The sequence below is a fragment of the Lithobates pipiens genome, unplaced genomic scaffold (assembly GCF_037356315.1).
Source record: "Lithobates pipiens isolate NorthernLeopardFrog02 unplaced genomic scaffold, aLitPip1_a1.2 Scaffold_8, whole genome shotgun sequence".
Taxonomy (NCBI): domain Eukaryota; kingdom Metazoa; phylum Chordata; class Amphibia; order Anura; family Ranidae; genus Lithobates; species Lithobates pipiens.
The window spans coordinates 122,499,818-122,512,783 of NW_027507903.1; the positions used below are offsets into that span (position 1 = coordinate 122,499,818).

At 43.8% G+C, this 12,966-nt stretch overlaps 1 protein-coding gene across 1 annotated transcript in view; it reads left to right on the forward strand.

The window, feature by feature from the left end:
- The window catches only part of LOC143963099 (mucosa-associated lymphoid tissue lymphoma translocation protein 1 homolog), an 81,762-nt gene that overhangs the window by 47,578 nt on the left and 21,218 nt on the right, over positions 1 to 12,966 (forward strand). Inside the window, exons 9-10 of the mRNA XM_077472663.1 lie at positions 2,340 to 2,543; positions 6,860 to 7,037. Of these exons, the coding sequence (XP_077328789.1) occupies positions 2,340 to 2,543; positions 6,860 to 7,037 (382 nt within the window). The remainder of the gene's footprint in view (positions 1 to 2,339; positions 2,544 to 6,859; positions 7,038 to 12,966) is intronic.

Sequence of the window (12,966 nt, forward strand, 5' to 3'; positions counted from 1 at the left end):
AAATTGCTTTTGATAAAAATTGTGTTTAGGCATAGTCAATTTGGGGTTCATCCACCAAAGTTTTCCCTGCCATGAAGGAAGAAAGCTAATTATTTTTAAACAAAAAACGAAGAGAAAGAATGGGACTTTATATGAGGCAGGCCACTGAATAAATATCTAGTTTATATTGATCATTAAAATTGTTTATTATTTCAAAACAAGTTAACCACTTCCGGACCGCCGCACGACTATATACGTCCTCACTTTGAGGACAGTTATCGCTAGCTGCCATAACCCCGGTATCGCCGTGTTCGGCTGGTGGTCCGCTACAAGATAAAAGTGATCTTTGCGGTGGATTCGCCACAAGATCACTTTTATCGGTGGCGGGAGAGGGCCCCCCTTGCAGAGGCAATCGTATCCTTCCCATGGCTGTGCATGGAGACGAGTGACTGGAAGATGGCCCCCACCCGTCTCCATGACACTGCAGGGTGGAAGTGACGTCAAAACGTTACTTCCACCCAGAGCTCTTAAAGGGATACTTTTTTTAATTGCATTTAGTGTAAATATGATATCTGAGGTCTTTTTGGCCCCATATCTCATATTTAAGAGGCCCTGTCATGCTTTTTCTCTATTACAAGGGATGTTTATATTCCTTGTAACAGGAATAAAAGTGACACAATGTTCTCTTTTTTTTTAAAACAGTGTAAAATAAAAGGTAAACTAAATAAGAAAAAAAATGTTGAAATCAATGGGGCAGTGCGGCTATACCGCCAGCTGTGTATTTAACCCTTTCTTGGCTGCTTGGAGGGAGGTAAATCTGCCCCCTAGCGTCCGAATACCGCCACTAAAATGACAGTAAGGCGGTGCTAAAAACAGTTTTAGCACCGATGCCGCTCCTGCTCCAGTGTGAAAGGGGCCTTAGCGAGCCAAACTTGTCTGGGCATCAGTTCAAAGTGTACTCGACTCACGCCACTCATGAGGAGTAAAGTACTCTGAAATTAAATCAATAACACATCTGTAAATATAGGATAACACTTAAAAAGTGAACCATCTCTTTAAAAAAAGAGGGGGTCTATAACTTACAAAACGGTCCAATAGCGACTCCCAACCTATATCCAAGGAAAGACAGGAGACAGGGATGATGATCTCCCCCGGGCAGGGCCGTCTTTAAGGTTGGACAAAAGGGACAGCTGCCCTGGGCCCTGTAATTGTTGTGTGGCCCAAAGCAGCTGCCTCATACTTGCCAATTATCCCAGTTTAAATTCACTTGTCCTTTAAAGTTTTAGTCCTGTGCTGTGTCCCAATATCTCAGTGTGAAGTGCTGGTACTAATACTGCCCAGCTCTGCCTTATTGTTGTGTACAGATGGCTCACCTGCAGACCCTGTGTTTACATGTAAGTAACTGGGATTCATATGTAAATGGCGACGGCATTCATAAGTAACTACCTGTGGTCGGCGGCATTGATATGTAAATAAAGGTGCCATTCATATGTATATCATGCCCCCCTGCAGTGGGGCAACCAATCAGTAAGCAGTAAAGCCCCATACACACTATTAGATTTTCTGCTGATTTTTTCCTTCAGATTTACCAAAACCATGTAGTGCAAGGGCCTGCCTGATTGCATACAAATTGAAACCCCTAAGGTTTGACTTCATATTATATGGTTTTGGTAAACCTGAAGGAAAAAGTCAGCAGAAAATCTGATAGTGTGTATGGGGCTTAATACTGTACAGTAATCTCTAGCAACCAATTAACAAGCGGAAATCATTTGCTGTAACCTCTAGCAACTAATCAGTGAGACAAAATGTGTGCTGTAACCTCTAGCAACCAGTCAGTAAGCAGTAATGATATGCTGTAACCACTGGCAACCAATCGCAATTGCTGCCTGATCTGATATAGTAAACAGATTTTAAGTCTAGCTGCTATTTATTGTATGTCTCAGAGCAGATGGAGAGTGAAATTTAATGGGGGGGGGCCCAAATAAAATTTTTGCCCAGGGTCCAATAAATATTAAAGATGGCCCTGCCCCCGGGGCTGAGGTGAGGAATCCCATCCAAACCGGGGACAGCAGCCAGGTGAAGACCAGGCGACCATGTCACAACCATGTGAATCTTGCGTGTGCTTGAACTAGTGACTTGGTTATGGCAACATTGCTGATTTCCTTGCTACCAAGGGGAATAATAGGCTATAGTTTTATTTTTTCCAAGCCACGTACTGAAGGATTAGGCTTGTACTGTATATGGGAATAATAATAATGCAAAGATTAAAATACAGTGAGCATATTTTATATGGCGGCTACAGATTTAAATATTTTTTTATTCAATTTTTTTTTTTTAAGCATATTTTTTTTTCTTGACAGCGGCTGGGAAAGTTGCTTTGCTGATTGGTAATAATAGTTACATCAGACATCCCAATCTCTTGGCCCCTATGGTTGATGTATGCGAGCTGTCGGCACTCCTCAGAAAATTGGGCTTCTGTGTAATCTCACTTGTAGATTTGACTCAGGAAGAAATGATAACAGCGGTCCATCAGTTTCTACAGCTCCTGGACAGAGGGATGTACGGTGAGTCTATAGGAAAATGAAAGCGATCTTGCTAAGAAAACTATTTAGGAAAAGCAATAAATATTGTAGCCTGTAATGATGTTTATGAACTAAATGAGTTTCCTCTTGGGAGACTTGGTTTTAAAGTATTGCTCATGCCTTGGCTTGTGCTGCTCCCTGGCCTGTTGCTGGTGTAGATATATATCTCCCTTCCAGGAACGTTTGCATCACCCGCTAATAATACCCACAGACAGCCACGGACAGCCCTAAATGACCTTGTGAAGGTCAAGGAACTGTGCTTTGTAATCAGCTTGGGCTTAAAGGGAATGTTTGACCTGTTTTAGGTGCATATACATTTCATGGTGAGCAATGTAACCTCTAATTTCTGCATTCAAAGAAGAAAATATAGTCTTTGCCAAAATAAAAGGAATGGAGCACTTCTGATGCAGTTGCTGGCCTGAATAATGCATGCTGATCACAATCTGTGTAGTAAAAGGTTTTGACAAAGCCAGAAGCAGGGGCGGGCTGACAACAATAGGAGATTGTGGGGGCCCCGGGCAATAGGAGAAGATTATGGGGCTCCTGAGCTAAAGGAGATTATGGGGGGCCCCAGGCAATAGGATGTTATGGGGGGCCCTGGGCAATAGATTATGGGGCCACACAGTATACACACATACAGTATACACAGCCACACAGTATACACACATACAGTATACACAGACACACAGTATACACACATACAGTATACACAGACACACAGTATACACATACAGAATACACAAAGATACTGGAGAGGCGGGGCAGCTATAATCTTGGTATTTTTAAAAATACACAGATTTTTACATACTGTCCCTGGTTTTATTGAGGCTGACAACCCTGATGGGGACCCTTAGTGGCATGGGGCCCTCGGGCAGTGCCCGAGTACCCATATGATCAGTCCGCCCCTGGCCAGAAGTATCTTCATTTTCAGCTATGCGACTGTACATATTAAAGTGGAACTCCAGCCTTCTATCCATCTGCTGCCATCACCTATCCCTCCACTGTCTTTTTAATAAAAATAAAACCTATAAAATGCAATACTCTTCTTCCTTCTTTTTCCTCCAGTGGCGGCAGGCAGTCTTCCAGGACTGAGTGACACTCACTTAATGACATGTAAGTGCCGCTTAGTCCTGGAGTACAGTGAGACCAGCCTGTGTAATTATGCGCACACAGGAGACTGGCTAGAGTGCTTGCCTGAAGTGCTGACACTGGATGGTGGAGCAAGCTGGGGACAGCAATGGAGCATGGAGAGGATAATTTTTATTTATTTTTTTGTGTTTTTTTTTTTTTACAAAACAGGAGGGGGGTAAGAAGAGACAAAACAATTGAGTTACACTTTGAATCTTAATTAAAAATATACCACTATCTGAAAATAACTGTCACATTTTCAAAAGAAGAATCATTGTCCTAGTGCTTTACCTTTGTAAATTGAGCCTAAAGGCAATCTAAAGCTGAACTGAATATATTGATTTATTTATTACAGATACTTATATAGCACCATCAATTTAAGCATATATATATATATATATATGAGGGGATCATGCTTCAGTATGTCACAGTACATGTTGGCATTCATAGATCCCTTGAACTGTAGCTCCCCAGTGCCGGCAGCACTCGTGCAGCCCCAGACCATGACAATCCCACTACCATGCTTGACTGTAGGCAAGACACACTTGTCTTTGTACTCCTCACCTGTTTGCCACCACACACGTTTGACACCATCTGAACCAAATAAGTTTATCTTGGTCTCATTAGACCACTGGACGTGGTTCCAGGAAAACATGTCCTTAGTTTGCTTGTCTTCAGCAAACTGTTTGCGGGCTTTCTTGTGCATCATCTTAAGAGGCTTCCTTCGGGGACAACAGCCATGCAGCACTCATACGTCTATTTTCCAAAGACAACCTGTGGATATGACGCTGAGCACGTGTACTCAACTTCTTTGGTTGATCATGGTGAGGCCTGTTCTGAATGAAACCTGTCCTGTTAAACCACTGTATGGTCTTGGCCACCATGCTGCAGATCAGTTGCAGGGTCTTGGCAATCATCTTATAGCCTAGGCCATCTTTATGTAGATCAACGATCAACAATTCTATTTTTCAGATCCTCTGAGAGTTCTTTGCCATGAGTTGCCATGTTGAACTTCCAGTGACCAGTAAGAGAGAGAGAGAGAGCAATAACACCAAATTTAAAACACCTGCTCCCCATTCACACCTGAGACCTTGTAACACTGATGCCGTGTACACATGATCAGACTGTCCGCCGGACGGAGATCCACCAGACTTTCCGAACGAGCGGACCTGCTCAAACACGCCCACACACAACTGGACTTTTCTAGGTCAATTTGCCAGACTATGGCGGGAGTCCACCGGACTTTTGAAATGAACGGACTTGCCCACTCACGGAGTAAAGTCCGTTCATTTTGAACGTGGCACCAGGTAGCCGGGACTAGCAAAGGAAGTCAATGTCGCCGCCTCCATCGGCGAGATTGACACCTCATGAGCCCCGTCACCTGGTATGGATTTAAAGGGGAACCCCTACGCCAAAAAAACATTGTGGGGGTCCCCCAAAGTCCATAGCAGACCTTTATCCAAGCACGCAGCCTGGCCGGTCAGGAAAGGGGGTGGGGACGAGCAATGGGCGCCCCCCCTCCTGAGCTGTACCAGGCCGCGTGCCCTCAACATGGGGGGGCTTTGGGGAAGGGGGGCTCTGTGCCCCACCACCCCAAAGCACCTTGTCCCCATGTTGGTGAGGAAAAGGGACTCTTCCCAACAACCCTGGCCGTTGGTTGTCGGGGTCTGCAGGTGGGGGGCTTATCAGAATCCGGGAGCCCCATTTAATAAGGGGACCCCCAGATTCTGGCCCCCCTACCCTATGTGAATGAGTATGGGGTATGATGTACCCCTACCCATTTACTTGGGGAAAAAAGTGTACATAAAAAAACACAACACAGGTTTTTAAAGTACTTTATTAGACAGCTCCGGGGGTCTTCTTCCGTCTTCAGGGGTCTTCTCGCCGGACTCCGGGACTGTGACATCATAAGCGGCTGGGTCACCATGTGACAACACACACACATATAAGTCACCACACAACGCGTCCCTGCCATTACGGCCAGAGAGAGCGTTGTGTCAACATCGGAAGAAAGAAGAAGAAGAAGAAGCAGAAGTCGGAGGCGACGGCGACAGCGACAGAAGACTGGGCTAGTTAAAGAGCTGGAAGAAGAAAGCAGAGGCCCCACAAGAAGAACCAAAGAGCGGGACAAGACCCCCAAAGTTGGTAGAAGGCCCCCGGATGGTGGCGACAACGAAGGAGAAAGCCAAGCTCCTCCGCTAGTAAAAGAGCTAACAAAAGAGCAGAAGATAGCGAAACCTGTGTTGTGTTTTTTTTATGTACACTTTTTTCTCCACGTGAATGGGTAAGGGTACATCGTACCCCATACTCATTCACATAGGGTAGGGGGCGGAATCTGGCGGCATGACAAGTCACATGACACTGGGGAGGGAAATGGCTAATTGGGCCGAATTTGGATATTTTCACTTAGGGGTGTACTCACTTTTGTTGCCAGCGGTCTAGACATTAATGGCTGTGTGTTGCGTTAATTTGAGGGGACAGCAAATTTACACTGTTATACAAGCTGTACACTCACTACTTTACATTGTAGCAAAGTGTCATTTCTTCAGTGTTGTCACATGAAAAGATATAATAAAATATTTCCAAAAATGTGAGGGTTGGACTCACTTTTGACATTGCTAAAGAAATTCAGTGATAAAAAAAATAGAAACGATCATATATGTTATGTGAAAATTACGCATTTTAGAGTGATCTTTGTTGTACAAAAATAATAAACATACATTTTTATGTATTTTAGTGCAGTATAAAAAAAACAGCATTGGCTTACCACTTCCACATAGCAGCACTAGGGTCAGTTTGAATACAGTCCAAAGACACGCTGGTAGGTTAATTATCTCTGGTCTAAATTGGCATTAGTAGGCAGTTAGTTAGGGAAGGGACTGAAGTGAATGTGCAATAAATATGTAAATTGCTGTGTAAATTGATGGCGCTATATAAGTACCTGCAATATATAATTAGGGTGATCTTTGTTCCACAAAAATAATGAACATAAAATATTATGTATGTTAGTGCAGTATAAAAAAAGTTGGGTTACATAAAAAATGTATATCTTTGTCTTAAACAATGGCGTTTCTACAATGCAACATAGGATAAGATGCATACAATTATACACCTACAACTTTTATCACTTTACAATGTACCTAAATCGTTTTTTTTTCTTGCACACTTAGGGCTGTTTTATTATGCTGGTCATGGATATGAACGCTCTGGGAGGAACTACATGGTCCCCATTGATGCTCCTCAACCATACAGGCCTGAAAATTGCATCAGCGTTCAAAGAATACTGCAGAAGATGCAAGAAAGAAGGACTGCCTTAAATGTGGTTCTCCTAGATACCTGTAGGAAGTGGTATGTGGGTTTTCACTTAAGGGGAACCTATGTTTTACTTAAAACCATACATAGAATAATATCAATGTATCAAAATCTTTTGTGCTCCTCTTGCTTAAACACAAATAATTACTGCAGCCAGCACGAAGTATGAATAATTACTAAATAAATATAAGAAATTGGGTATCAGCAAAAAACATGTCGTGCTGCCTCTTTTGATCTATAAATTTAACAGATATAAGTAAAATCACAGATATTCTGTTGAATCTACCGTATTCATCGGCATATAACACGCATTGGCGTATAACACGCACCCCAAGTTTAGGAGGGAATTTTAAGGAAAAAAACTTTTAGGAGGGAAGTTTAAGGAAAAAAACTTACATATAAATGCCCATCAATGCAGCCTTATCAGTGTCCACCTACAGCCTTGTCCATTATTGCAGCCTTGTCAGTGTCATATACAGCCTTGTCATCTGCAGCCTTGTCATTGTCATTGCAGCCTTGTCCACCATTGCAGCCTTGTCATGCAGCCTTGTCTACCATTGCAGCCTTGTCAGTTTTATTTGCCTCTTGTTTTTTTTTTAAATGCCACCGCCGAATTACAGAGCCGGATGTCCTGTGTATCTCGGCGGCGCGCGGTAGTTCTCGGCTCTTCTCGGCAGCTTTCGGCTGCCTTCGGCCATTCTCGGCAGCTTTTCGGTCGCCTTCGGCCGTTCTCAGCAACTTCCGGCCGCCAAGAACGGCCGAAGGAGGCCGGAAGCTGCCGAGAACGGCCAAAGGCGGCCAGAAGCTGCCGAGAACGGCCAAAGGCGGCCGGAAGCCACAGAGAAGAGCCGAAGGCGGCCGAAAGCTGCCGAGAACGGCTGAAGGCGTCCGAAAGCCGCAGAGAAGAGCCGAAGGCGGGCAAAAGCCTCCGAGAATGGCCGAAGGTGGCTGAAAGCCACCCAGAGGCTCAGAACTGCGGGGGATCGGCGTATAACACTCACCCGTGATTTTCCCCTGCTTTTAAGGGGAAAAAAGTGCGTGTTATACGCCGATAAATACGGTATTTACTATGTCAAACACATAGTAATATCTAATCAATATGAATCACAGTGCTCAATATCCATTAATGACAAAACAAAATGTAATGCAGCTGTATATTAATATATCTATTATACATCAGACAAAAATCTAGAAAACATGCATTGTCTCTTTAAGGTGAACCCAAAAGTGTAAAATATCATTCAAACAAGGTCCATATATCTCCTGCTCCCAGCACCCTATATTCCTTGTGCTTCATCTAATAAGTGTTCTCCACATTGTGTTTTCTTCTTTCCAACACACTGCATACATTCAAGCTTCATGTGCTATCTCCTTAGAAACAGGGTCACCTTTAGGCTGGGTTCACACTGCAGCACGGAGCAGCTCACAGCAGGGGTCTGCTGCTTCCCCATTTAGCATTTCCAGTCTGATTCCAGCCTGAATTTTTGGCTGAATTCAGACCTGAAACAGGGCAGAAGACGCACAGGAATTCTGTGCAGTTCACACCGGAGCCACTCCGGAGATGTGTGAACCGGCTCCATAGAGGGTCGGTCACAATCTCCTGACATGCCAATAGGATGCGTGGAAACCTGCATCCAATTAGTTCATATTTCTCCCAGACAGCATTGAATCTCAGACTGGCTGAGGCCATTCAAAAGCACCTGCTTTGTTTTATCCTACATGTACTGTAAGTGCATGTTTTATAGTTTTAACAAAGTGTTTTTGTGAGCACTATGATTTGCTGCTCTTCCTATTGAGTTTGAGAGATGGATATCCTTTGTAGTGAATTTGTTCAATTAATGTGAAGCTGGGTCTTGTGGTTCCTTTGGTTGATTGCATATGCAAACTGAAGATGTTTTCTGGGTGCTGGTGCCTGCCAACATGCTAAATTGACCTTTGTGATGAGGGTCTAGAGATGACCATTCACCTTCTTGCAGAAGCCTGATTTTTCACTACTAGGATTTGTATTTTTTTCACTTGGGTCTATTTACAGTGCCTTGAAAAAGTATGCATACCCCTTGAAATTTTCCACATTTTGTCAACCAAAAACGTAAATGTATTTTATTGGGATTTTATGTGATAGACCAACACAAAGTGGCACATAATTGTGAAATAGAAGGAAAATAGTAAATGGTTTTCAATTTTTTTTACAAATAAATATCTGAAAAGTGCGGCATGCATTTGTATTCGTCCCCCCTGAGTCACTACTTTCAAGAACCATCTTTCGCTGCAATTACAGCTGCAAGTCTTTTTGGGTATGTCTCTACAGCTTTGCACACCTAGAGAGTCACATTTTTGCCCATTCTTTGCAAATCAAGCTCAGGTTCTGTCAGATTGGATGGAGAACAGCAATTTTCACGTCTTGCTACAGATTCTCAATTGGATTTAGGTCTGTACTTTGAATGGGACATTCTAACATATGAATGTGCTTTGATCCAAACCATTCCATTGTAGGTCTGGCTGTATGTTTAGGGTCGTTGTCTTACTGGAAGGCAAACCTCTGCCCCAGTCTCAAGTCTTTTGAAAACTCTAATGCCCCATACACATGGTCGGATTTTCCGATGGAAAATGTGCGATCACATCATGTTGTCAGAAAAGCCGACCGTGTGTTGGGCTCCATCTGAATTTTTCTGTCTGATTTTCCGATGCACAAAGTTTGGGAGCAGGATCTAAAATTTTCCGACAACAAAATCCGATCACATAAATTCTGATCGTGTGTAGACAATTCTGACGGAAAAAGTGCCAGGCATGCTCAGAATAAACTAAGAGACAAAAGCTATTGGCTACTGGCCCATTTATAGTCCCGACGTACGTGTTTGACGTCACCTCGTTCAGAACGATCGGATTTTCCGACAACTTTGTGTGACTGTATGTATGCAACACTAGTTTCGGTCAAAATCCGTTGGAAAAAATCAGACGGATTTTGTGGTCGGAATGTCCGACCATGTGTATGGGGCATTACAGGTTTTCTTCTAAGATTGCCCTGTATTTGGCTCCATCCATCTTCCCATCAACTCTGACCAGCTTCCCTGTCCCTGCTGAAGAAAAGCATCCCCACAACATGACACTGCCACCATCATGTTTCACTATGGGGATGGTGTGTTCTGGATGATGGGCAGTGTTAGTTTTTCACCACACATAACGTTTTGCTTTTAGGCCAAAAAGTTAAATTTAGGTCTCATCTGACCAGAGCACCTTCTTCCATGTTTGCTGTGTCCCCCACATGGCTTCTCGCAAACTGCAAACATGACTCCTTATGGCTTTCTTTCAACAATTGCTTTCTTCTTGTCACTCTTCCATAAAGGTCAGATTTGTGGAGTGCATGACTAATAGCTGTCCCGTGGACAGATTCTACCACCTGAGCTGTGAATCTCTGCAGCTCCTCCAGAGTTACCATGGACCTCTTGGCTGCTTCTCTAATTAATGCTCTCCTTGCCCAGCCTTTCAGTTTAGGTGGATGGCCATGTCTTGGTAGGTTTGCAGTTGTGCCATACTCTTTCCATTTTCAGATGATGAATTGAACAGTGGTCTGTGAGATGTTCAAAGCTTGAAATATTTTTCTTAACCTAACCTTGCTTTAGACGTCTCCACAACTTTATCCCTCACCTGTCTGGTGTGTTCCTTGGCCTTGATGATGCTGTTTGTTCTCTAAGGTTCTCTAACAAACATCTGAGGGCTTCACAGAACAGCTGTATTTATACTGAGATTAAATTACACACATATGGACTCTATTTACTAATTAGGTGACTTCTAAAGGCAATTGGTTCCACTAGATTTTAGTTAGGGGTATCAAAGTAAAGGGGGCTGAATGCAAATTCACGATTTTCAGATATTTGTTTGTAAAAAAAAAAATGAAAACCATTTATCATTTTCCTTCCATTTCACATTTATGTGCCGCTTTGTGTTGGTCTATCACATATAATCCCAATAAAATACATTTACGTTTTTAGTTGTAACATGACAAAATGTGCAAAATTTCAAGAGGTGTGAATATTTTTTCAAGGCACTGTATATTTTTTAACTTTTCAACTTTATGTTTATATTGCATTTGAGTGTATATATATGTAGCGGCCATAACCCGTTGCAGGGCGGCCTTGACTGAATGGGCTTATACCGGTTACCTTCTCCTGGCCTGCTCTTCCGCGTCTAGGGGGATTACGTTTTTATTTTGCAGTAGAATTTTCACAAAACACAGTCTTTTAGGGAACAGAGGTCACGGGTGAAGAACTCAGGTACCTTGAACTGCAGGTCTAACAAAGTCTCTATTTCCAACCAGAGAGCAGCCACTTGCAGCTGGGTACTTCAAGGCTGAACAGATCTCTAGCCAGAGATCATGGCAGTCAGCATGTTGACCCAAAACTTGAACAGTCAACTGAAGATGAAAATGAACAGGAGCCTTTTTCCAACCGTACCTGGAACGTTTCCTGCTTCCTTTGTGGTACTGGAAAAGTGTGAACTCATCAATGTCCTTCCCAACTCAGCAACCAGGCACTTCTCAGGATGCCACTTGCTGTCCCTCCTCCGAAGAGTTCTGCCCCGGTCACTTCCACGAGCTGTGGTGTCCCTCCAAGCCGAGAGCACACCCGGACACCTTGAATCCTCCCTCAGTTACAGCGCCTCGGACCAGCAGGTTCCGAGGCTCGGGAACAGACGGATCCTTACCCCAGACCAGACAGGTCTATCAGGGGCCACTGACAGGAACATGCTGCGGGATGTCCGACACCCTGTGACCGGGACCCCTCACGGGGCTACACCGGTCCTGGAACCAGAACTGACCACACGGGTCTCATGAACAACTCCGGAACCCCGAACACGTGACCCACACCTGCTTAAGTACCCCCTTCCCAGACTCCTCAGCAGGCCTGGCTCTCCTGTTGATTGGCTCTGAGAGGGCCATACCCAAACATCCAACCAGGCCTGGTTCTAGCCTGTCATGTGCACCTCACCGTTCACATGAACAGGCAGAACTTCAAACACGGCCTGGCCAGACTGGTGTTAAGGCTTACCTACACAATTAACCCTCAGTACCGTAGAGTCCTGAAGCAAAAATTAATTTACAATGCGTGTGACATTTGATCCCAAATGTCATCTGCTACATTTATTAATTTGATAATATGATGGTGCTGCACCCAATTTCTTATACAAACATATTAAGAATGTAAGATGTGCAATAGTGTGATACTTTTTAGTAATTTCTTTATAAGCACACATTTAGAACTGATCACATTTTGGTGAGCATATTAAAATATATTTTTTTTTTTTTACTTTATTTATGTCTATATACTTAGCATAGCTGAAAAGAAAAATGGCAATCATTTCCTAACATTTAGTGGGTATTAAGGTAGAATGGAAGTAAGGTCGTCAAAGAGATGGAGATGTGAAGAACAGTCATGTTGGTATCTAACTGTCCATCCATGTTATTTTAGTGAGCGCACTCATCAGCCATCTACTAGAAACACAGGATCTGATTAGTATTGCATTAAAGGGGTTGTAATGGTTCATATTTTTTCACCTTAATGCATCCTATACATTAAGGTGGAAAAACACCTGTCTGTGACCGTACTCCCCCAACCCCCCGTTTTTACTTACCTGAACCCTCAAACTTGTCCCACGGTCACGCGCTCTTTCTCTGCAGGGTTTTCTCGGGTCTTCATTGGATAGATTGATAGCAGCGCAGCCATTGGCTCCCGCTGCTGTCAATAAATTCCAGTGATGCGGGTGCCAGGGAGTGGGGTCAAGTCCTGCATTCGGCCTCTGTGGATGCCGAATGCTGGACTCAGGGGCACGCCCGCAAGGTAACCCCCTGGGAGATCGCTTCTCCCAGGGGGTTATCTGATGCGGTGAGGAGCCGCAAGAGCCTCTGGGGGACCCCAGAAGAGCAGGTTCAGGGTCCCTGTGTGCAAAATTAGCTGCACAGCGGAGGTAA